This window comes from Salmo salar, chromosome 14 (genome assembly GCF_965601325.2).
Source record: "Salmo salar chromosome 14, fSalSal1, whole genome shotgun sequence".
In the NCBI taxonomy this organism is placed as follows: Eukaryota; Metazoa; Chordata; class Actinopteri; order Salmoniformes; family Salmonidae; genus Salmo; species Salmo salar.
Window position 1 is genome coordinate 91,306,321 of NC_138304.1, and position 26,689 is coordinate 91,333,009.

The window sequence follows — 26,689 nt, forward strand, 5'->3', positions numbered from 1 at the left end:
TCTATAAATCTTTGCTAGGTAAAGCCCCACCTTATCTTAGCTCACTGGTCACCATAGCAGCACCCACCCGTAGCACATGCTCCAGCAGGTATATTTCACTGGTCATCCCCAAAGCCAACACTTCCTTTGGCCGCCTTTCCTTCCAGTTCTCTGCTGCCAATGACTGGAACGAATTGCAAAAATCACTGAAGCTGGAGTCTTATATCTCCCTCTCTAACTTTAAGCATCAGCTGTCAGAGCAGCTTACTGATCATTGTACCTGTACACAGCCAATCTGTAAATAGCACACCTAACTACCTCATCCCCATAGTATTACTTTCCCTCTTGCTCTTTTGCACCCCAGTGTCTCTACTTGCACATCATCATCTGCACATCTATCACTCTGGTATTAATGCTAAATTGTAATTATTTTCGCCTCTATTCACTATTTATTGCCTTACCTCCCTACTCTTCTACATTTGCACACACTGTACATAGATTTTTCTTATTTGTTTCTATTCTTCTTTTCTGTTATTGACTGTACATTTGTTTATGTGTAACTGTTGTTTTTGTCGCACTGCTTTTCTTTATCTTGGCCATGTCGCAGTTGTAAATGAGAACTTGTTCTCAACTGGCCTACCTGGTTAAATAAAGGTGAAATAGGTAATATTTTTTAAAATCTCTTTCTCATTCCCCCTCTTCCTTTCTTATTCCCCCTCTCCCTTTCTTATTCTCCCTTTCTTTCTTATTCTCCCTTTCTTTCTTATTCTCCCCCTCTCTTTCTTATTCTCCCCCTCTCTCTTTCTTATTCTCCCCTCTCTTTCTTATTCCCCCTCTCTCTCTTTCTTATTCCCCTTCCCTTAATTATTCTCCCTTTCTTATTACTCCTACCTTTTTTTTGCCCCTTTTTTCTCCCCATTTTTGTGGTATCCAATTGGTAGTACTTTGTCTTGTCTCATCGCTGCAACTCCCGTACGGACTCGGGAGAGGCGAAGGTCGAGAGCTTTGTGTCCTCCGAAACACAACCCAAACAAGCCACACTGCTTCTTGACACAATGCCCATCCTACCCAGAAGCCAGCCGCACCAATGTGTCGGAGGAAACACCGTACACCTGGCGACAGTGTCAGCGTGTACTGCACCCGGCCCGCCACAGGAGTCGCTAGTGCGTGATGAGACAAGGATATCCCTGCCAGCCAAACCCTCCTCTAACCCGGACGACACTGGGCCAATTGTGCACCGCCCCATGGGTCTCCTGGTTGCGGCCGGCTGCGACAGAGCCTGGACTCGAACCAAGATCTCTAGTGGCACTGCGATGCAGTCTCCCCTCTCTCTTTCTTATTCCCCCTCTCCCTTTCTTATTCCCCCTCTCCCTTTCTTATTCCCCCTCTCCCTTTCTTATTCCCCCTCTCCCTTTCTTATTCCCCTCTCCCTTTCTTATTCCCCCTGTCCCTTTCTTATTCCCCCTGTCCCTTTCTTATTCCCCCTGTCCCTTTCTTATTCCCCCTCTCCCTTTCTTATTCCCCCTGTCCCTTTATTATTCCCCCTCTTTCGTATGTTATTCCCCCTCTCTCTTTCTTATTCCCCTTCCCTTTCTTATTCTCTTTCTTATTCCCCCTCTCTCTTTCTTTTTTATTCTCCCTCTCTCTCTCTCTCTGATGCTTGCCGCTATGCCAGTCAACAATTTACAGAGCTCTCTTCCTCCTCTTCTAGTTACTGACTGGTGTGGCCCGTCTCTCATTTTATCAGCCTTCAACTAGCCATATCTGTTCAGCCAGATATTTGCTTCTCTGTTCTGCTCTGTGTGAGAGATTCACTCTCTGCCAGCTCATGGAAGCCACCTTCCAGTCTGTTTATCATGCCCCCTCTCCCTCCTCCTCTCCTCCTCATTAATTATCCTCCATTGTTGAGTTGTGTGTGCAGTGTTTCTGCTAGGAAAATTTGGCACCAGACAAAGTGACCGGGAAGATTGTAATTTATCGGACATTTGACCGGTCATCCATATGCATTGGGTGCGTATCCCATTAAGGCGTCCACACACTCAGCCAGCACCATAAATAAACAAGGGATAATGAGCCACATTTGCATGTCCTTTAAAAGCAGCCTATAACCAATTACATCGAAACACAAGGATAGTGTTTTGTATTGCATATGCAAAACTTTAGCTAATTCATTGGTTTTTACTTTCCTGAAACAATAATTGTCCACGGTTCAGCTGTTTGAGAATTGAGAACTAAATCGTCAGGGCATTGAATGCATGGGCCTACAGGCTTAGGAGTCCATTGTATGATGTTATTTGAAAATATGTCTAAAGGAAAAAGCTAAGGCCTAACCCCAGAGAGAGGGGGAGAGAGATGCCAGCGTCATGCTACGACACCGACATGCTTTTCTTTATCCTTGTCAGATAGGCTACTGTGTCTGCTATATAGATATAGGCGTACAGGAGGGTAAATCGTTCATTTTCGTAATCTTTTTTTATCTTCCGTTTAAAAAAGATTAAGATAAGCATTATATTGTTAGATTATATGGAGCACACAATTAAAAAGACAGATTGAACTTAATTTAGCCAAAAAATTGTTATCAACAGAATGAAACAAAACACGTGGTTGCATATTTAAAAAACGGGTTTGGATGAATAAATAGGCCTACAATAAAAATGATTATAAAACAAATGATTTATAAATTCATTACCGTCTCTAGTAAACACACACTATATCAAATAAATTCCATCCTACCCTAATAACAAGTTGCAGAGTAGCCTACATTTGTGACCGACCGGCTCGATTCGGTCTTATGTAGCAAAATTTGAAACGGTTTTTTATTTTTTACATTGGATAAAAGTAGAGACTCAAAGCTAGAAAATGGTATATCATACACTACAGTTGAGGAACAATGGGGAAAGTAATTCTGCTTTGAAATTTGATAAACTTGTAAACCCATTCTTTTGAAAATGTCCCTTAAATGTTTTGGTACACCTGCTGGAGAGCTCTTCTTTATCTACACCCATTCAGCATCGTTCACACCCTCTTAAGCCTTAGCCCCACCCACCTATTTAAGGATTCACATGTCGTCCGACATCAAACTTGTCTTTATGAAAAAGTATAAACACAAAAACGACAGGTTGCATGACATCAGCAGCCTGGTGGTCCAAAATAGCATAACTGGTGTATTTTAACACCAATAAACCCATCCGTTTAAACATGTATTTAGTATATGTCAATCTAGCAAACCAGGCAACTAAAAGCTACTTTCTAAACAATGTTTTGGTTCATTTCTTGCTTGTTAGCTGGCTAGCCAGTTCAAATAATGACCGTGTCATATAGCTGACAACGTCTTTAGCTAATTTGTTTTCACTATTACAGGAAAATAAACTCACAACAAAATTATTATTTACAAGTTAATGGCAAGCTAATTACAGAAAGTAACTTATGGTTGTGAGTGTGACGAAATAAAAGCAGGGCATCCTAGAACTTGGACACTCTCGTTGGCCTAACATTATATCCTAATTTGACTTTGGTGCAGGTCATGTTGTTCTTCACATTACCGTCTCTAGTAAACACACACTATATCAAATAAGATTGGAGTTTATTTGTCACATGCAAAGGATACAGAAGATGTAAACGATACAGTGAAATGGTTACTTGCATAGTGGAGTCTTGTTTACACATGTAGCTAGCTAGCTAAACAATGAACCATAATTCCAACTCATAACATTGCTACCCTGTATTAATCTGCAGGTAGCTAAGGCTAACCAACGAAGTTCAATGTTAGGTAGGTAGCTAACATTAGGCTATAACTAGCAATGCAAATGGTTCTGAGATACAAATAATATTACTATACAAATCATACACGTAATGTTAGCTAGCGAGCCATCCATCTAACGTTAGCTAGCCAGCTAACAGTACGCTTTAACTTGCAATGAAAATGACTTTGTAACAAAATTAGAAATGTATAATATCTGAAAATCTAGCTAGCTAGAATTGTTTACCTGTATATATGGATGAAGGCTTCTCCCTCTCGGTTGCCCTTAGTTTGAAGATGTGATCAGGTGTTTTATACAACAGCCTTCTGTTTGTTCTCTTTTCCACACTCCGCATATTTGCAATCAAACACCTGAATTTTCTCCTTCTCCTTAGCTATCATACTCTGCTTCCACCGGGCATTCCACTGATTTCAAAACTCGGTCCTCCAGAAAGTGGAGAGCATTAGCAACACTTTTGCAGTTCTTTGTGATATCTTTAAAAAAGAAGCACTAGAAAGGATTACCTACACATACTTAGCATCTCTTGGCATGTCCAGTCCATCCATTATCTCAGCCAATCAAGGCTAGCAGGAAGGTTCCTGTCTTTTTACGTGGCAGAACCAACTAGGCTTGTAAATGGCATACAAGTTTGTTATTAAGGCACATGAAAGTTCACATGTTCCCGAAGGCATTTCTGCCCAAAAACTAATTTTGATTGAAAAACATGTATGTTCAAATGCCTCTCCTGTGAAGTAGTGATGCATGACATACTCCTAGTATTCTGAAACAAGTCACATATGGCCACGCCAACGTTATCACCTTTGCCCAGTATAATATTAAAACTTGTCCATTAGGTGGACCTGTTGTAGGCTTTTCACTATAGCCATACTCTAACTTTCATTTTACTTTTAATGAAAAAGGTCTCAATTTTTGCAATCAACAGTAGCTCAAGGCCTCTCTCCCCCCCTCTCTCCGCTGCAGCATTCACAGGCAGCGTGCAAGGAGTTAGAGAGTGGTTCTGAAGCACACAATCGGGATGTGTGATATGCAGCCCCGGATAATTTGTCAGCATTTAATTTATTTAATCGGCCAAAAGCCGGCAATTACCGGCTAACGGAAACCTGTGTGTGTGTGTGTGTGTGTGTGTGTGTGTGTGTGTGTGGTATTTATTTGAAATGCAGAGTCCCTTCAGTTCACACAGTCGTCCTGATTGGTGGGCAGGCTCAGACTGGAGAGTTGCCTCTCCTCCTCTTAAGTAGTTAAGAGCAATTTCGTCCCTCCTTTCCCCTCCCTCCTTTTCTCCCCTTAGTGGAGGGATATGTTTGAGAGAAGCCCCTGGATGTGCGAGCAGGTTTTATCCAGGCTAGAGCTGAGGGGATTTGAGTGTCAGAAAGTCAGGAGTCAGGGAACCAACCTTTCTCTTCCCTCTTTGACCCCTTCTAAGGCCGTCCATAGGAAGAGTCTTCAACTCACTGACCGACCCCCACTGTCTATCTTCAAACACAACTGATATCCTGAAGGACAACAGAAAGAGAGCGAGAGGATCAGACATCTACATGCTCTTGAGGGAGTGGCGGGGTCACTGTTGTCACTGCATGTACTTCTAAGATGCTATAGTTAGGGCATACAACATGGTGTATAACAGAGTTCCTCATACTACCGTCTACTCTTAATGTCGGGGAATGACGATGCAACTGAATTACATTTACATTACATTTAAGTGAATCTATGGCATTGGATGATGTAGGACTGAGAACATGTTGAAAGAGGATGGTGTATGTGCTTGTGTGTCTGTGTCCACATGCAGGAGAAGAAGCTGAGAAAAGTTTCTGCGAGCCAATTATCCCACTTCCTTTGATATCCTAGATAGTTTTACTCGAACACTTTGACGGCGGTGGGAGAGAGAGTTAGCAGTACTCTAACATGTTGTAGTGGTTCAGAGAGAGTTAGCAGTACTCTAACATGTTGTAGGGGTTCAGAGAGAGTTAGCAGTACTCTAACATGTTGTAGGGGTTCAGAGAGGGTTAGCAGTACTCTAACATGTTGTAGGGGTTCAGAGAGAGTTAGCAGTACTCTAACATGTTGTAGGGGTTCAGAGAGAGTTAGCAGTACTCTAACATGTTGTAGGGGTTCAGAGAGAGTTAGCAGTACTCTAACATGTTGTAGGGGTTCCGAGAGAGTTAGCAGTACTCTAACATGTTGTAGGGGTTCAGAGAGAGTTAGCAGTACTCTAACATGTTGTAGGGGTTCAGAGAGAGTTAGCAGTACTCTAACATGTTGTAGGGGTTCAGAGAGTGTAGCAGTACTCTAACATGTTGTAGGGGTTCAGAGAGGTTTAGCAGTACTCTAACATGTTGTAGGGGTTCAGAGAGAGTTAGCAGTACTCTAACATGTTGTAGGGGTTCAGAGAGAGTTAGCAGTACTCTAACATGTTGTAGGGGTTCAGAGAGGGTAGCAGTACTCTAACATGTTGTAGGGGTTCAGAGAGGTTTAGCAGTACTCTAACATGTTGTAGGGGTTCAGAGAGAGTTAGCAGTACTCTAACATGTTGTAGGGGTTCAGAGAGAGTTAGCAGTACTCTAACATGTTGTAGGGGTTCAGAGAGAGTTAGCAGTACTCTAACATGTTGTAGGGGTTCAGAGAGAGTTAGCAGTACTCTAACATGTTGTAGGGGTTCAGAGAGAGTTAGCAGTACTCTAACATGTTGTAGGCGTTCAGAGAGAGTTAGCAGTACTCTAACATGTTGTAGGGGTTCAGAGAGAGTTAGCAGTACTCTAACATGTTGTAGGGGTTCAGAGAGAGTTAGCAGTACTCTAACATGTTGTAGGGGTTCAGAGAGAGTTAGCAGTACTCTAACATGTTGTAGGGGTTCAGAGAGAGTTAGCAGTACTCTAACATGTTGTAGGGGTTCAGAGAGAGTTAGCAGTACTCTAACATGTTGTAGGGGTTCAGAGAGGGTTAGCAGTACTCTAACATGTTGTAGGGGTTCAGAGAGAGTTAGCAGTACTCTAACATGTTGTAGGGGTTCAGAGAGAGTTAGCAGTACTCTAAGATGTTGTAGGGGTTCAGAGAGGGTAGCAGTACTCTAACATGTTGTAGGGGTTCAGAGAGGGTTAGCAGTACTCTAAGATGTTGTAGGGGTTCAGAGAGAGTTAGCAGTACTCTAACATGTTGTAGGGGTTCAGAGAGAGTTAGCAGTACTCTAACATGTTGTAGGGGTTCAGAGAGGGTAGCAGTACTCTAACATGTTGTAGGGGTTCAGAGAGGTTTAGCAGTACTCTAACATGTTGTAGGGGTTCAGAGAGAGTTAGCAGAGAGAGGGAGCAGCGCCCCTTTTTGTCTATTGATTATAGCCATCCACGTCAGATGGCATTTTCCCATAATCCCCTGACCTGCAGAAGACCACGAAATGGAAAGCCTGTGTGCAACTGCCTGGACAGTAAAGTCTTCTAAGCTGTGTCCCAAATGACACCCTGTTCCCTATATAATGCACTACTTTTAACCTGGGCACTCTGAAGAGTTGTAATGTTATTTGCTATCAGCCCTGGTGAAAAGTTGTGCACTATAAAGGTAATAGGTGTCTATTTGGGATACATCCTATCAACTCTAATCCTGACCAGCTAGATCCCAGCGGATGTATTTGTTTCTGGGGACACTTATTTTGGTGTATTACAGGTTAGGGCCTGGAGATCAGGAGTGCAGCAGGGATCAATAGAGATTAGAGATGCTCCAGAGCTCAGGGGAGCTGCTCTCCTCCACTCCCCCCACTGGGGTTCTGTCTTCCTGGCTGCGCCGCCTCCTAATGGGCACATTTCTGGGTTTGGATGGCTGCCAGCTCAAAACACCACTGCAGATTCTACCTCCACCCCTCTCTTAGCCACAGCTCTCTGGAGAGAATCTAAGAGTTCCCATTTAAATGAGCTTCTGAAAAATGATACTGTTAATGAAAGTCTAATTTCACCTTTTTCCTGACTACCTCCCAAGGCTGGTACCAACTGATTTAAATGTTTAATTTTCCAGAGTTGAGGATGAGGCATTGGGGGCGATGGACGTTGATGAGCTGGCAATCTGCAGTGTCAACCACCTTACCCCTGTTCCCTTGCCCCGGTCGTGCACTCCGTTCAACTGTAGAATCAATGTAATTCAAACAGGACATCCCAAGGCTGAGGTCACAGGGCCAGACTGTCTGACCTTTGATCCCTGAGAGTCCTTCCTGAACCAACCCTAACCTCTCCTACTTCATTTACATTTTAGTCATTTAGCAGAAGCTCTTATCCAGAACGACTTACAGTAGTGAATGCATACATTTCATACATTTTTTTTTTTTTTTCCCGTACTGGTCCCCCGTGGGAATCGAACCCACAACCTGGCGTTGCAAACACCATGCTCTACCAACTGAGCCACACGGGACTACACTATATATACAAAAGTATGTGGACACCCGTTCAAATTTATGGATTTGGCTATTTCAGCCCGTTGCTGACAGGTGTATACAATGGAGCACCCAGCAATGCAATCTCCATAGACAAACATTGGCAGTAGAATGGCCCGTACTGAAGACCTCAGTGACTTTCAATGTGGCACCCTCATACGATGCCACCTTTCCTACAAGTCAGTTCGTCAAATGTTTGCCCTGCTAGAGCAGCCCCGGTCAACTGTAAGTGCTGTTATTGTGAAGTGGAAACGTCTAGGAGCAACAACGGCTCAGCCGCAAAGTGGTAGGCCACACAAGCTCACAGAACGGGACCGCCAAGTGCCGAAACGACTAGGACGTAAAAATTGTCTGTTCTTGGTTGCAACACTCACTACCGAGTTCCAAACTGCCTCTGGAAGCAACGTCAGCACAATAACTGTTTGTCGGGAACTTCATGAAATGGGTTTCCATGGCTGAGCAGCCGCACACAAGCCTAAGATCACCATGCGCAATACCAAGCGTCAGCTGGAGTGGTGTAAAGCTCACCGCCATTGGACTCTGGAGCAGTGGAACACGTTCATTGGCGTGATGAATCACACTTCACCATGTCATATACAAAAAATGATCTCCTTCCTCGACGGGGATCGATCAACTTGACTCTTTTTGGCTTCGGCCCACCATCTAAACAAACTTTAAGCTTTTGAGCCTCGCTATTGACTCAGTCGATGTGGATGGGGGCGTGCTCCCTCTTCTGTCTCCTGTAGTCCGCGATCAGCTCCTTCGTTTTTGGGATGTTGAGGGAGAGGTTATTTTCCTGGCACCACTCCGCCAGGGCTCTAAACTTTTACCTGTAGGCTGTCTCATTGTTGGCCGACCGCTGTCGTGTCGTCAGCAAACTTGATGATTGAGTTGTCACAGCTTTGACACATGACATGTCAAAGCTGTTCCACACAAATGCATCACAATGACCTTGTCATGTAATGGAACATGACTGTCTGCTGGAGAAGTGACATGTTATCTGTGTTCTGGGATTTGCAGCCGTGATACAGACATCTCCATTTGTCAGATTCAACGGACACATTTCAGAGCTAGAATATATTATTTCGTTCCCTCAAACTCAACTCTGGACCTCGAAGCCAGTTCCACTGCTTTTTTGTCGTTGTTCCCCTCTAATCAGGGACTGATTTAGACCTGGGACACCAGGTGGGTGCAAGTAGAACAGAATACCAGCAGGCTCCAGACCTCATAGGGTCAGAGTTCAATACCCCTGCTTTAGTTCATATCCTAAGCAGCCTTCCACGGATGTTGACAGGAAGGCTGCAGATACCAGAACACAGACAACACACGACATTGTCTCCATTTGAGTGCTTGTCATCTTCTATGCTGTCCATAGTATAGCCGTCTGAACTACCACGCTTTCCCATGTCAAATAGTCCCTTGTTCTGAGAAAGGTCAGAGAATATAGAACCTACCCATCCAGGTATGTATATCTGGGATATTTCTTTCTCTATTTTTCATCTTCTAATGTCAGATGGGGACGAAGCCCTCCAATCAGATTCTTAAGATCCAGACACAATGGACCACTGAGGTGCTGGATACCCTAGTTTGGGTAGACCAACAACAAAAAAAGACTACAGTCACAGGTTTATGGTCTAGTTACATTCTAGTGGCTTAAGCCTGGGCGGTTCACTAGACAGACAAAAGGACTGCCAGTTCAGACTGTCTCACTCTGCTCTCCTAATAGCGTTGTTGGACTTATTAGGGAAGCGAGAGTTATTTGGTTGATGTGTTAGTGGCTTTGGGGAACGGAGTCTCATCTTGTCAATGAGTTCATTATGCATATGAGGAGAGGAGAATTAAAAACACCCCTGAGTCAAATGGGTCTCTCTCTCTCCCCCTCCCTGTCTGCCTGCCTCCCTTTTGCTTAGCGCTCCATGTTAAGATACTCTTCAATTACAGTATTCCCACTGACATCCTTGCCTTCTGTGGGTCCTTCCAACCCACCATAGGCGCCCACAGCCTGCCTGTCCCCTTCTGTTACGCTTTTCCCACAGCTCCTCTCCAACATATTACCAATGTTAATTGAAAAAGGGCCCCTCCCCCCTTTCATGCCCACAGCGCCTGACGAGGTAGAGGCATTTAGTTGAGTTTCTTTCTTCTCCTTTTTAATGCATTCCGTCTGATCATTAAAGTGGGGCAGCACACAGCAGGGGGTTGGTGCGTTCCTCCCTAGTCTCTACTCCCCCCTGTCAGAAGAGGTTTGCTCAGAGAGAGAAGCAGTACACTTCATGTTAATTAGCCCTCTCAGTGAGCGGGATAAAACCATAGGAACACAATTACTAGAATGGACTAAACATTGACTTGAATTGGAATGTCCATTCTAGTCATTTCTAATTCTATGATGAAAACAGCTGTACAGGGTCTCCTCTGCGTGCCCTGTCTCTGACACTACCATGGCTGAAGTCTCTGCCTGCCCTGTCTCTGACACTACCGTGGCTGAAGTCTCTGCCTGCCCTGTCTCTGACACTACCGTGGCTGTAGTCTCTGCCTGCCCCGTCTCTGACACTACCGTGGCTGAAGTCTCTGCCTGCCCTGTCTCTGACACTACCGTGGCTGAAGTCTCTGCCTGCCCTGTCTCTGACACTACCGTGGCTGAAGTCTCTGCCTGCCCCGTCTCTGACACTACCGTGGCTGAAGTCTCTGCCTGCCCTGTCTCTGACACTACCGTGGCTGAAGTCTCTGCCTGCCCTGTCTCTGACACTACCGTGGCTGAAGTCTCTGCCTGCCCTGTCTCTGACACTACCGTGGCTGAAGTCTCTGCCTGCCCCGTCTCTGACACTACCGTGGCTGAAGTCTCTGCCTGCCCTGTCTCTGACACTACCGTGGCTGAAGTCTCTGCCTGCCCTGTCTCTGACACTACCGTGGCTGAAGTCTCTGCCTGCCCTGTCTCTGACACTACCGTGGCTGAAGTCTCTGCCTGCCCTGTCTCTGACACTACCGTGGCTGAAGTCTCTGCCTGCCCTGTCTCTGACACTACCGTGGCTGAAGTCTCTGCCTGCCCCGTCTCTGACACTACCGTGGCTGAAGTCTCTGCCTGCCCTGTCTCTGACACTACCGTGGCTGAAGTCTCTGCCTGCCCTGTCTCTGACACTACCGTGGCTGAAGTCTCTGCCTGCCCTGTCTCTGACACTACCGTGGCTGAAGTCTCTGCCTGCCCTGTCTCTGACACTACCGTGGCTGAAGTCTCTGCCTGCCCCGTCTCTGACACTACCGTGGCTGAAGTCTCTGCCTGCCCTGTCTCTGACACTACCGTGGCTGAAGTCTCTGCCTGCCCTGTCTCTGACACTACCGTGGCTGAAGTCTCTGCCTGCCCTGTCTCTGACACTACCGTGGCTGAAGTCTCTGCCTGCCCTGTCTCTGACACTACCGTGGCTGAAGTCTCTGCCTGCCCTGTCTCTGACACTACCGTGGCTGAAGTCTCTGCCTGCCCCGTCTCTGACACTACCGTGGCTGAAGTCTCTGCCTGCCCTGTCTCTGACACTACCGTGGCTGAAGTCTCTGCCTGCCCTGTCTCTGACACTACCGTGGCTGAAGTCTCTGCCTGCCCTGTCTCTGACACTACCGTGGCTGAAGTCTCTGCCTGCCCTGTCTCTGACACTACCGTGGCTGAAGTCTCTGCCTGCCCTGTCTCTGACACTACCGTGGCTGAAGTCTCTGCCTGCCCCGTCTCTGACACTACCGTGGCTGAAGTCTCTGCCTGCCCTGTCTCTGACACTACCGTGGCTGAAGTCTCTGCCTGCCCTGTCTCTGACACTACCGTGGCTGAAGTGCTTTAGCAGCGATTCCTTAAGATTCGGCAACAAACGGCAAAAACATTCCCTATGGACACCGTGTCCTCATTGTAATCATCTGACGTGTTCTGTTTTTGACCCTCCCCATTTCCCTCAGAACACCCTCAATTCGTCGGGACATGGACTATAAGGTGTCGAAAGCATTCTACATGGATGCTGGCCCATGTTGACTCCAATGCTTCCCGCAGTTGTCAAATTGGCTGGATGTCATTTGGGTGGTAGACCATTTTATAGATTTTTTTTTTACCCATTTTTCTCCCCAATTTCGTGGTATCCAATTGGTAGTTAGTCTTGTCTCATCGCTGCAACTCCCGTACGGACTCGGGAGAGGCGAAGATCGAGAGCCGTGCGTCCTCCGAAACACAACCCAGCCAAGCCGCACTGCTTCTTGACACAATGCCCGCTTAACCCGGAAGCCAGCCGCACCAATGTGTCGGAGAAAACACTGTATGCCTGGCGACCTTGTCAGCGTGCACTGCGCCCGGCCTGCCACAGGAGTTGCTAGTGTGCGATGGGACAAGAACATCCCTGCCGGCCAAACCCTCCTCTAACCCGGACGACGCTGGGCCAATTGTGCGCCGCCCCATTGTTCTCCCGATCGTGGCCGGCTGCGACAGAGCCTGGACTCGAACCCAGAATCTCGGTGGACCATTATTGACACACACGGGAAACGGTTGAGTGTGAAATAAACAGCAGCATTGCAGTTCTAGACACACACAAATCAGTGTGCCTGGCCCCTACTACCGTACCCTGTTCAAAGGCACTTATATATTTTGTCTTGCACACATACACAATCCATGTCTCAAGGCTTATATCCTTCTTTAACCTGTCTCCTCCCCTTCATCCACACGGAGCGCCAAGTCTGGGACCAAAAGGTTCCTGAACAGCTTCTACCTCAAGGCCATAAGACTGCTGAGCAGTTAATTAAATGGCTACCCAGACTTTCTGCTTTTCACCCCCTACCTACAGTTGAAGTCGGAAGTTTACATACACCTTAGCCAACTACATTTAAACTCAGTTTTTTTTGAATTCCTGACATTTAATCCAAGAAAAAATTCCCTGTCTTAGGTCAGTTAGGATCATCACTTTATTTTATGAATGTTAAATGTCAGAATAATATTAGAGAGAATGATTTATTTCAGCTTTTATTTCTTTCATCACATTCCTAGTGGGTCAGAAGTTTACATACACTCAATTAGTATTTGGTAGCATTGCCTTTAAATTGTTTAACTTGGGTCAAACGTTTCGGGTAGCTTCCCATAGTAAGTTGAATTTTGGCCCATTCCTCCTGACAGAGCTGGTGTAACTGAGTCAGGTTTGCAGGCCTCCTTGCTTGCACATGCTTTTTCAGTTCTGCCCACAAATTTTCTATGGGACTGAGGTCAGGCTTTGTGATGGCCACTGTGGCTTTGTGATGGCCACTCCAATACCTTGACTTTGTTGTCCTTAAGCCATTTTGCCACAACTTTGGAAGTATGCTTGGGGTCATTGTCCATTTGGAAGACCCATTTGCGACCAAGCTTTAACTTCCTGACTGATGTCTTGAGATGTTGCTTCAATGTAGCCACATCATTTTCCATCCTCATGATGCCGTCTATTTTGTGAAGTGCACCAGTCCCTCCTGCAGCAATGCACCCCCGCAACATGATGCTCCCACCCCCGTGCTTCACGGTTGGGATGGTGTTCTTCGGCTTGCAAGCATCCCCCTTTTTCCTCCGAACATAATGATGGTCATTATGGCCAGAGTTCTATTTTTTGTTTCAGCAGACCAGAGGACATTTCTCCAAAAAGTATGATCTTTGTCCCCATGTGCAGTTGCAAACTGTAGTCTGGCCTTTTTTATGGCGGTTTTGGAGCAGTGGCTTCTTCCTTGCTGAGCGGCCTTTCAGGTTATATCGATATAGGACTCGTTTTACTGTGGATATAGACACTTTGTACCTGTTTCCTCCAGCATCTTCACAAGGTCCTTTGCTGTTGTTCTGGGATTGATTTGCACTTTTCGCAAGTACGTTCATCTCTAGGAGACAGAACGCGTCTACTTCCTGAGCGGTATGACGGCTGCGTGGTCCCATGGTGTTTATACTTGCGTACTATTGTTTGTTCAGCTTAACCTGGTACCTTCAGGCATTTAGAAATTGCTCCCAAGGATGAACCAGACTTCTGGAGGTCTACAACTTTTTTTTTTTAGGTCTTGGCTGATTTTCTTTTGATTTAACCATGTCAAGCAAAGACGCACTGACTTTGAAGGAAGGCCTTGAAATACATCCACAGGTACACCTCCAATTGACTCAAATGATGTCAATTAGCCTATCAGAAGCTTCTAAAGCCATGACATAATTTTCTGGAATTTTCCAAGCTGTTTAAAGGCACAGTCAACTTAGTGTATGTAAAACTTCTGACCCACTGGAATTGTGATACAGTGAATTATAAGTGAAATAATCTGTCTGCAAACAATTGTTAGAAACATTACTTGTGTCATGCACAAAGTAGATGTCCTCACCGACTTGCCAAAACTATAGTTTGTTAACACGAAATTTGTGGAGTGGTTGAAAAACGAGTTTTAGTGACTCCAACCTTTAGTGTATGTAAACTTCCGACTTCAAATGTACTTGTATATAGCTCAATCAATCACCCCAGTACACTGACTCGGTACTGGTAGTCCTACCGGTAGTCCTTGTATATAGCCTGTTTATAGACTCGGTATTTTATTGTGTTACTATTTTATTTTTATCTATTTGTTAATTTTCATACTTTTAACTGCATTGTTGGGAAAGTGCTCGTAAGTAAGCATTTCACTGTAAAGTCTGCACTTGTTGTATTCGGCGCATGTGACAAATAACATTTGATTTGATTGAAGTGGATCACATCAAGGTCACATCAATAAGGGATCATATAAGGGATCATGGCTTTCACCCGGATTCACCTGGTCCAGTCTTTGTCATGGAAAGAGCAGGTGTTCCTAATGTTTTGTACACTCACTGTACAGTATATTCAGTTTGTGCTTTGATGTTGCCAGCACGGTCCTCTAATCAACTAAGACTTTGAAACAACTGCCAGACAACAACCTATAAAGACTAGATCAAGCATTCAGCACAATGTTCTTTGTATCAGAAATGGCAAATCGAACTGAGAAAGTCAAGCACTTAGAGTACAATGACACACAGTTGTTCAAGGTGTTGCCGTTCACTAGGGAAACGGGTTAGGAAACACAATTTGTGAAATACCGTGTTGCTTTGTACAAAACAGACAATGGCTTTTTTCCTGTCTCTGTGTGTTAAAGTATGGTGACGACGTGTTTCTGCAGGTCAGGATGAGTGGTACCTTAGAGTTCTAGGTCACTGATGGAGGCCAAGTGAAGCCTTGTCTCGTGTCTAAGTGATCAGCAGGCAACTGACCTAACAATGTCCTTTCCTTCACAGTGAGTTGAATTCCAAGCTACAAGACACTCTGGAGCAAATAGAGGTACGGAGGAGCTTTTTTCCCCTTTCTTCTTTTTCTTTTAAAAAGAGAGGAAATCCACTCTACCTTTTTAGTGTTACGCTTTTATTAAGACCGTTGAGAACCAGATGGGGATATGGAGACACAGGAGCATGGCTAGAGATGGGGATCGATTATTTTATTAAGCCCGTTGAGAACCAGATGGGGATATGGAGACACAGGAGCATGGCTAGAGATGGGGATTGATTATTTTATTAAGCCCGTTGAGAACCAGATGGGGATATAGAGATATGGAGAGACAGGAGCATGGCTAGAGACGGGGATATGGAGAGACAGGAGCATGGCTAGAGACGGGGATATGGAGACACAGGAGCATGGCTAGAGACGGGGATATGGAGAGACAGGAGCATGGCTAGAGATGGGGATTGATTATTTTATTAAGCCTGTTGAGAACCAGATGGGGATATAGAGATATGGAGACACAGGAGCATGGCTAGAGACGGGGATATGGAGACACAGGAGCATGGCTAGAGACTGGGATATGGAGAGACATTAGCATGGCTAGAGACGGGGATATGGAGAGACAGGAGCATGGCTAGAGACGGGGATATGGAGAGACAGGAGCATGGCTAGAGACTGGGATATGGAGAGACAGGAGCATGGCTAGAGACGGGGATTGAACCATGGTCTCCGGTGCTTGTTAGCTGCACATAGGTTTTCTAACTATTTCTATTGGTTAAGAACACTGTGATTTATCATACATCTCATAGGTTGTTTGATACTAAACATATTAAATATGAACATCACCCTCCTTGTAATTGTTTAAAAGCCTACAGTTAAAAGAGAGACATAGTGTTTTGTCTTGACATTGACAGTTTTCTGTTTTTCCTGCTACATATTGACATATTTAAAAAGCCATTCCCACATCCACGCTTCGGGAGGTTCATTACCTGGATGCCATGTGAATGTGTGACACACCACCCCCACCACAGAAAGCGGTGTCTTGGTCTCTAAACTGATCCGCTGTGTGTCTCTGGTGGATGACGGGTGGTGGATGACGGGTGCTGCAGGAGAGATGTAATTGGGAGGTGGCCAGTCTGGCTTGAAGCCCTTCCTGCTAGCTTCGGTGAATCTGCAACACGTTTTCTCATCATGCTCTTTAATCCTGGTTTCTCTACCAAAAAGCGCAGGTGTCTATCTAAATGCAATGCAGAAATCTGAATGAAGCAATTTGTATGTTCATGTGCATACATATTCATAATTAAAGTATTTGGTAGGGGAAAAAATTATAAAATCTACAGTATTTTCATATAAAATTCATAACATTTGTAGAATGTACTGTACTTTGCTTTCTCAAATAAAACTGCCATGGTGTGATATAACTTCGAAGCACAATTTCTATGCTTTCCATTCTTAGCCAGAACTACAGTAACTCCATCGTCTGCTGTAAACAAAATGTTGTCTAATTCAACACCTACCCTCCCACCCTGTTTAAAAAAAATAAGAAAAAAATGTTTTTCTCCCCAATTTCGTGGTATCCAATTGTCTCATCGCTGCAACTCCCGTACGGACTCGGGAGAGGCGAAGGTCGAGAGCCTTGCGTCCTCTGAAACACAACCCAAACAAGCCACACTGCTTCTTGACACAATGCCCATCCTACCCGGAAGCCAGCCGCACCAATGTGTCGAAGCAAACACCGTACACCTGGCGACCGTGTCAGCGTGTACTGCACCCAGTCCCGCCACAGGAGTCGCTAGTGCGTGATAGGACAAGGACATCCGTGCTGGCCAAACCTTCCCCTAACCCGGATGACACTGGGCCATTTGTGCACCGCTCCATGGGTCTCCTGGTTGCGACAGAGCCTGGACTCAAACCCAGAATCTCTAGTGGCACAGCTAGCACTGCGATGCAGTGCCTTAGACCACTGCGCCACTCGGGAGGCCACCTGCCACTGTATTTCTCTCACCCAGCAGCTCTGTTTAATGTTAATGGTGGTGCTTCTTTGACCTTGAGGAGGCTGTGTGTGTATCTCTCTTCCCCTCCAGCAACATGGCTCTCCCTTGCTCTCTCTGACATGTAGGCTGTGTCCCAAATGGAACCCAATTCCCTACAGAGTCCACTGCTTTTGACCAGAGCCCTATATAGTAGTGCACTATATAGTGAATAATGTGCCATTTAGCACTCAGCCTTTAAAGACAGCAGCCTCAGCCCTCCATTATGGCAGCTGTTGCTAATTCTCTTGGCCCTAGGATCTGATTCATGACCGTATCCCTCCTCCATCCCCTCCTTCCCCTCTACCCACCCAACAGGAGCAGCTGGATGTGGCCTTGTCTAAAACCTGCAAGCACTTTGACGTCTCCCACTACACCAGAGTTCAGCTGGCGTACACCCTCCTGGAAAAGACCCAGGTGAGAGACCTCTAGCAACATCTCTGCTCTGTCGGCTTCCTTCCTGATCCTTTTGTCAGCCATTCCCCCCTTTTTCTCCCTCTTCCTTCTGTATTGTTCTCGATCTCTCTTTCTCTGTCTCTCTCTCTACCTACCTGTCTGACCTTACGTCTCTCCCTCTGATGTGGTGAGATGATTCATTCCTGGGTTGACGCCCGTGTTTGTATCCCCCTTTCCTCCCCCTTCCCTCTGTTGTTCTCCCTGTTTCTCCCTCCATCTCTCTCCCCGTGGTGTTGATCAGAGGTGATGATTCATACCGGTCTGTGTTTTTTTTACACCGTCTTATCCCCCCAATACTACCAGCAAATCACAGATCTGTCACTGGTAAAGCTTTCCACCACACACGCTCGAGCGAGATGGGGAAACATCCCCCTTTTCCTTGGGATTGATCTTGGGATGACGGAAGCACACAGTCGCGTAGACAGTTTGCGATAAGCTGTCACCATCCCAAAGATTGATTGTATTGCTTTGTTCAGGGGACTGTCAGGAGTTAGAACTGCTACCAAAAAACAACCCGGAGATGTGGCAGTGCATTGTGGTGTCAAATGATGTCTGTCAGCCTCAGTGTCCATCCGTCGCTGGAGAGCGAGAGTGAGCTTTGTGTACCTATGTTTTTTGTGGATGCTTGTTTTTCTGTGTTGTGCGTGCGCTCGTGTGTGTGAACTTTCATTAAAGAGTGGGTTGGTGTGTTATGTGGGTGTCTGTATTTTTACACGTGTGTCAGTGTTACTCTACTGAGATGGATGGTGTGTGAGGGCTGAGATGAGTCAGCTTTTATCAACTGTCAGTCTCTCTCACTCACACTCACACCCCACTTCACAGCGAAAATGAGCCAGACATCACCAGAAAAGTTTCCACCGCTTCCTTCCAGGCAAATTCATCACTTTTACTCACTAAGGCAGGAGGCTCACCTAGCGGTTGAGTGTTGGGCCAGTAAGCTTAAGGTCGCTGGTTCGAATCCCCAAGCCGACTAGGTGAAACATCTGTTGATGTACCCTTGAGCAAGACACTTAACCCCTTTTGCTCCTGTTAGTCGCTCTGGGTAAGAGCGTCTGCTAAATGACTAAAATGTAATGTAAATGTCTATTTATCAACTTTTCTGCACAGTGCGCTTTTAGTGTAGTGGTAAATGATAGGTGTTAGTTAGAGAAGACATAAGCTTTGTTCGAATACCCATACTAACATACTGTATACTACATACTTGATGAGTATATACTATTAGTTAATTTTAGTATACTGTAAACGAACGGTATCCTTTCAGTTGAGTGTACTAGCGCGTCGCCTGTCTACCAGAAGTTGATGCTGTTGCTATGAAACTTCTTGCTAGCTTGTTAGCATAACAAATGACTAGTTTAGACGTCTTACAACTTCATTAACAATGTTCACTGAGAACGCACAACGGTTCTACCACTTAGCTAAGCTAAGAATGACAAATGATCAAGTCATTAAACGTTGGTTAGATAAAATATAGCTTGTTAATATACTTGGCAATTTCGATGTATTGGTAGCCAACTAACATTAGGTAGCTAGCTAACATACCAGTACATACAAGCAACTGCTATAATGATATGCTATGCGGTTCGTAAGGCTAGCGTAGCTAATATATTGTCAGCTAACATAACATGTAAAATACTTTGTTTGAAAAGTCATAACTTTTTTATTACATTGCTTAACATGTTCTTAACATTTGTCATAATTAGTTAAAGCAATGAATATTTACTTTTTGTACTAACATTTTGTATCCACGTTCGTCAGACTCCGGCTGCATATTTTCCACCATTTTCTTCAAATCTGAAAATGTTGTGAAGCCATGTCCATTTTTGGAATATTTACGTTATTGGCCTTAAAAGCACGGAAATAGTGTCCACTGCTTGTATAGTTCGTATTTTGCCGAATGTAGTATGACATCCGGGAACTTTTGGCATACTAACTATATCCATACTACATACTCAATTTACGTCACAAATAGTATGGTTAGAAAGAGTATTCTAACACAGCTATAGAGATTGTCTTGTTACAAATCGTTCGTTTACCTGGTTGACAAACAGGTAAATAACTCATTACATGACCTGTATATTTGACAGCTATATTGACCTGTATATTTCTCCTATTGACGGAGCTACTTGTGTAGGAAACAAAAACATGCTGACGTGATGATTGGCGTATCTGTTTGATTGACATCATCAGCCATGAGACCTGAGTGGCCCTTGGCTCCAGAGACTACGTCATCAGCAGATCAGGAGCTTTTTGGAGTAGGCTATCCACAATCACAATGGTTGTGTTCTCCACAATGATAAAAGCCAGCAGGGTAGTAGTGTAGTGAGTGTAGTGCATGCTCTCAAACTCAAATACCTATTGTTGACTGGCTCAGGGCTCTTTCACTCTTTGTTGGGGCGCGTGACACACACACACTACACACACTATGTTCACTGTATCTATGTACACAGCAGATTGCTGACCTTCAGGCCCTGGTGACCTTCAGGCCCTGGTCTAAAGTATAGGGCTCTGGTCAAGAGTAATGCACATCAAATCATATCAAATGTTATTTGTCACATACACATGGTTAGTAGATGTTAATGCAAGTGCTTGTGCTTCTAGTTCGACTGTGCACTAATATCTAACAAGTAATCTAACAATTCCCCAACAACTACCTAATGCAAACAAATCTAAAGGGGTGAATGAGAATATGTACATGTAAGTATATGGATGAGCGATGGCCGAGCGGCAGAGGCAATGTGCAATAGATGGTATACAGTATATACATGTGATATGAGTAATGTAAGATATGTAAACATTATTAAAGTGGCATTGTATAAAGTGACTAGTGATCCATTTATTAAAGTGTCCAGTGATTGGGTCTCAATGTAGGCAGCAGCCTCTCTGAGTTAGTGATTGCTGTTTAGCAGTCTGATGGCCTTGAGATAGAAGCTGTTTTTCAGTCTCTCGCTCCCAGCTTTGATGCACCTGTACTGACCTCGCCTTCTGGATAATAGTGGGGTGAACACGCAGTGGCTCGGGTGGTTGTTGTCTTTGATGATCTTTATGGCCTTCCTGTGACATCGGGTGCTGTATGTGTCATGGAGGGCAGGTAGTTTGCCCCAGGGATGCGTTGTGCAGACCGCACCACCCTCTGGGGAGCCTTGGGATTGAGGGCGGTGCAGTTGCCGTACCAGGCTGTGATACAGCCCGACAGGATGCTCTCGATTGTGCATCTGTAAAAGTTTGTCAGCCAAATTGACAAGCCAAATTTCTTCAGCCTCCTGAGGTTGAAGAGGCGCTGTTGTGCCTTCTTCACTACACTGTCTGTGTGGGTGGACCATTTCAGTTTGTCTGTATGCAGAGGAAGTTAACTTTCCACCTTCTCCACTGCTGTCCCTTCAATGTGGATAGGGGAGTGCTCCCTCTGCTGTTTCCTGAAGTCCACGATCATCTCCTTTGTTTTTTTGACGCTGAGTGAGAGGTTGTTCTCCTGAAACCACACTCCGAGTGCCCTCACCTCCTCCCTGTAGGCTGTCGAGTCGTTGTTGGTAATCCAAGCCCACTACTGTTGTGTTGTCTGCAAACTTGATGATTGAGTTGAAGGCGTGCATGGCCACGCAGTCGTGGGTGAACAGGGAGTACAGGAGGGGGCTGAGCATGCACCCTTGTGGGGCCCCAGTGTTGAGGGTCAGCGAAGTGATGTTGTTTCCTACCTTCACCACCTGGGGGCGGCCCGTTGCAAAGTCCAGGACCCAGTTGCACTGGGCAGGGTTGAGACCCAGGGCCTCCAGCTTGATGATGAGCTTGGAGGGTACTATGGTGTTGAATGCTGAGCTGTAGTCAATGAACAACATTCTTACATAGGTATTCCTTTTGTCCAGATGGGATTGTGCAGTGTGATGGCGATTGCGTCATCTGTGGACCTGTTGGCGGTATGCAAACTGAAGTGGGTCTAGGGTGGCCGGTAAGTTGGAGGTGATATGATCCTTGACTAGTCTCTCATAGCACTTCATGATGACAGAAGTGAGTGCTACAGGGCGGTAGTCATTTCGTTCAGTTATCTTTGCCTTCTTTCTTACAAGAACAATGGTAGACATCTTGAAGCATGTGGGGACAACAGACTGGGATAGGGAGCGATTGAATATGTCCGTAAACACACCATCCAGCTGGGCTGCGCATGCTCTGAGGACGCGGCTAGGGAATGCAGTCTGGGCCAGCAGCCTTGCGAGGGTTAACGCATTTAAATGTTTTACTCACGTTGGCCATAGAGAAGGAGAGGGGGTGGGGGCTGCGACGGTGGCACTGTACTATCCTCAAAGCAGGCAAAGAAAGTGTTTTAGTTTGTCTGGAACGGTGTTGTCGGTGTCCATGACGTGGCTGGTTTTCTTTTTGTAGTCCGTGATTTCCTGTAGACCCTGCCACATACGTCTGAGCCGTTGAGTTGCGACTCTACCTTGTCCCTGTACTGGCATTTCATTTGTTTGATTGCCTTGCAGAGGGAATATCGACACTATTTATATTCAGTCGTATTCCCAGAACTCTTTCCATGGTTAAATCCGGTGGATTGGGCTTTCATTTTTGTGCAAATGCCACCATTCATCCACTGTTTCTGGTTAGGGTAGGTTTTAATATTCACAGTGGGTACAACATCTCCAATGCAATTCTTTATAAACACACTCACCGAGTCAGTGTATACGTTGATGTTGTTCTGAGGCTGACCGGAACATGTTAGCCTCTCTGGGACATGTGGGACGCTAGTCAACAGCGGGACACACTAGTCAACAGCCAGTGAAATAGCAGGGCGGCAAATTCAAAACAACAAAAATCTCATAATTCAAATTTCTCAAACATACAACTATTATATCCCATTTTAAAGATACACTTCTCGTTAATCCAACCACAGTGTCCGATTTCAAAAAGGCTTTACTGGGAAAGCATAACATTAGATTATGTTAGGACAGCGCCGAGACAAGAAAAACCACACAGCCATTTTCCAAGCAAGGAGAGGCGTCACAAAAACCAGAAATACAGCTAAAATGAATCACTAACCTTTGATGATCTTCATCAGATGACACTCCCAGGACTCAATGTTACACAATACATGTATGTTTTGTTCGATAAAGTTCATATTTATATCCATAAACCCCATTTTACATTGGCGCGTGATGTTCAGAAATGTTTTTCCTCCCAAAACCTCCGGTGAATGAGCACATCAATTTACAAAAATACTCATCATAAACGTTGATAAAATTTACAACAGTTATTGAAGGAATTATAGATACACTTCTCCTTAATGCAACCGCTGTGTCAGATTTCAAAATAGCTTTACGGCGAAAGCACTGTCACGTCCTGACCAGCAGATGGAGCTATTGTATTAGTTTTGGGGTCAGGACGTGGCAGTTTTGTGTGTGTGAATGTTTGTGTTGGTGATTGGGACTTCCAATTGAAGGCAGGTGTGTTGAGTTGCCTTTGATTGGGAGTCCTATATAGGTGTGTGTGTTTTTCTTTGGGGTTGTGGGTAGTTGTTCTTGCACTGCGTTTTTGTATGCCTGTAAGACTGTTCCTGCCGTGTGTATTGTTTTTCCAGTGGATGCTTTACTCCTTTTTTTAAAATTAAAATATGAGCATCCATATTCCCGCTGCAGTTTGGTCTATTCAACACGGCTCTTTTTGTGACAAGCACATTGTTCAATATTCAGAGTACAGAGCTCAGCCATCAAAGCAAGCTATACAGTTACCCGCCAAGTTCTGGAGTCAGCAAAATTCAGAAATAGTATTATAAATCTTCACTTACATTTGCTGATCTTCGTCGGAATGCACTCCCAGGACTCCCACTTCCACACGAAATGTTCGTTTTGTTCGATAAACTCCATATTTATGTCCAAATACCTCCGTTTTGTTCGCGCATTCAGATCACTATTCCAAAGGCATAATGCGCGAGTGCAAAACCCGAGACGAAAAGTCAAAAAGTTCCATTACTGACATAGAAATATGTCAAACAATGTTACCAATCAATCCTTAGGGTCTTTTTAACATAAATCTTCGATAATATTCCAACCGGACAATAGCGTATTCATTACAGAGGAAAAAGAAGGAACGGCGCGCCTGTGTGACTGCGCAGTAAACAACTCATAGGTCTCAGGCTTGAGTCAGCTCTTATTCTCTCCCCAGTAACAGTAGAAGCATAAAGACTGATGACATCTAATGGAATCCTTAGGAAGTGCAAAATGACCCCAAAGACACTGTAGTTTGGATAGGCAATCACTTGAAAAACTACAAACCACTTCCTGGTTGGATTTTTTCCCCAGGTTTTTGCCTGCCATATGAGTTCTGTTATACTCACAGACATAATTCAAACAGTTTTAGAAACTTCAGAGTGTTTTCTATCCAAATCTACTAATACTATGCATATCCTACCTTCTGGGCCCGAGTAGAAGGCAGTTTAATTTCGGCACGTTATTCATCTGAATTTCCGAATACTGCCCCCTGTCACCAAGAAGTTAAGTCCGTGTGATCAAAACAATCTTGAAGCGTGGCTTCCGATTGGTTGGACCAGCGTTGAATGGTTCTCGTCACTGGTACATCCTGTTTGAGTTTTTGCCTATAAGACGGTAGGAGCAAGATGTCGTTGTGGTCGGATTTGCTGAAGGGATGGCAGGGGATGCATCGGAAGTTAGAGTAACAGTGGTCAAGGGTATTGCGCATAGCGCAATCAATATGCTGATTAGAATTTAGGTAGCCTTGTTCTCAAATTTGCTTTGTTAAAATCCCCAGCTACACTAAATGCAGCCTCAGGATATATTGCTTCCAGTTTGCATATAGTCCAGTGAAGTTCCTTGGTGGCCGTCTTGGTGTCTGCTTGAGGGGGAATGTACACAGCTGTGACTATAACTGATGAGAATTCTCTTGGTAGTTAAAATGGCCGGCATTTGATTGTAAGGAATTCTAGGTTGGGTGAGCAGAAGGACTTGAGTTCCTGTATGTTGTTATGATTACACCATAAGTCGTTAATCATGATACATACACCTCCGCCCTTCCTCTTTCCAGAGAGGTGTTTATCTCTGTCGGTGCGATGCATGGAGAAGCCCGGTGGCTGAACCGATTCCGACAACTTATCTCGAGAGAGCCATGTTTCCGTGAAACAGAGAATGTTACAATCTCTGATGTCTCACTGGAAGGCAACCCTTGCTCGAATTTTGTCAAAATCTGTTCTCTCTGCTAACGCACAGCAAGCGGTAGCATGTACATATTACCTCAATTACCTCGACATCGGTGCCCCCACACATTGACTCTGTACCGGTACCCCATGTATTTTGCCTTGCTATTGTTATTTACTGCTGCTCTTTAATTATTTGTTATTCTTATCTCTTATTTTTGGGGGGTATTTTCTTAACTGCATTGTTGGTTAAGGGCTTGTAAGTAAGCATTTCACTGTAAGGTCTACACCTGTTGTATTCGGCGCATGTGACAAATACAATTTGATTTGAATGACCTGTTATTAGTAGCGCAAGGCGCAGCTCAAATGGCTCTTGCAGCACTTCATTTAGAAATGACCTCGCACCTCATGTAGGCCATTGGCAATGGCTGTATATCAACTGCAATTTCTGTAATCAGAGATTTTTTTCCCCAACTGTTAACCTCTCTGGGCAAGCGTCCCACCTACTCAACAGCCAGTGTAAACCCGTGGCGCGATATTCAAATACCTAAAAAATGCAAAAACTTACATTTTTCAAACATATGACTATTTTACACCATTTTAAAGACAAGACTCTCATTAATCTAACCACACTGTCCGATTTCAAAAAGGCTTTACAACGAAAGCAAAACATTAGATTATGTCAGCAGAGTACCCAGCCAGAAATAATCAGACACCCATTTTTCAAGCTAGCATATAATGTCACATAAACCCAAACCACAGCTAAATGCAGCACTAACCTTTGATGATCTTCATCAGATGACAGCCCTAGGACATTATGTTATACAATACATGCATGTTTTGTTCAATCAAGTTCATATTTATATCAAAAACCAGCTTTTTACATTACCATGTGACTAGCATTCCGACCGAACACTGCCGGTGAATTTACTAAATTACTCACGATAAACGTTCACAAAAAGCATAACAATTATTTTAAGAATTATAGATACAGAACTCCTCTATGCACTCCATATGTCCGATTTTAAAATAGCTTTTCGGTGAAAGCACATTTTGCAATATTCTAAATAGATAGCCCGGCATCACAGGGCTAGCTATTTAGACACCCAGCAAGTTTAGCACTCACCAAAGTCAGATTTAATATAAGAAAAATGTTATTACCTTTGCTGTTCTTCGTCAGAATGCACTCCCAGGACTTCTACTTAAATAACAAATGTTGGTTTGGTCCCAAATAATCCATTGTTATATCCAAATAGCGGCGTTTTGTTCGTGCGTTCAAGACACTATCCGAAAGGGTAAATAAGGGTGACGAGCATGGCGCATTTCGTGACTAAAAAATTCTAAATATGCCATTACCGTACTTCGGAGCATGTCAACTGCTGTTTAAAATCAATTTTTATGCAATTTTTCTCGTAAAAAAACGATAATATTCCCGACCGGGAAATCGTTTTTTATTACAAAGAGAGTGAAAGTAAAAGCATGCTATCCCCTCATGCACGAGCCTCAGTCTAATGGCCCTCTGATAGAGCACTTGCCAAACGCGCTAATGTGTTTCAGCCTGGGGATGGAATTACATCGTTCAGCCTTCTGAGAGCCCATGGGAGCCGTAGGAAGTGTCACGCCAGAGTCACGCCAGAGATCCCCTGTATTTGTTAGAGATGATCAAGGAGGGCAAGAAATGGTCA

At 44.7% G+C, this 26,689-nt stretch overlaps 1 protein-coding gene across 2 annotated transcripts in view; it reads left to right on the forward strand.

Moving 5' to 3' along the window:
• The window catches only part of LOC106570454 (VPS50 EARP/GARPII complex subunit), a 266,801-nt gene that overhangs the window by 100,036 nt on the left and 140,076 nt on the right, over positions 1-26,689 (forward strand). For both annotated transcript variants that reach the window (XM_045694895.2, XM_045694896.2), the window contains exons 10-11: positions 15,404-15,446; positions 17,732-17,830. In XM_045694895.2, coding sequence (XP_045550851.1) covers positions 15,404-15,446; positions 17,732-17,830 — 142 coding nt within the window. The remainder of the gene's footprint in view (positions 1-15,403; positions 15,447-17,731; positions 17,831-26,689) is intronic.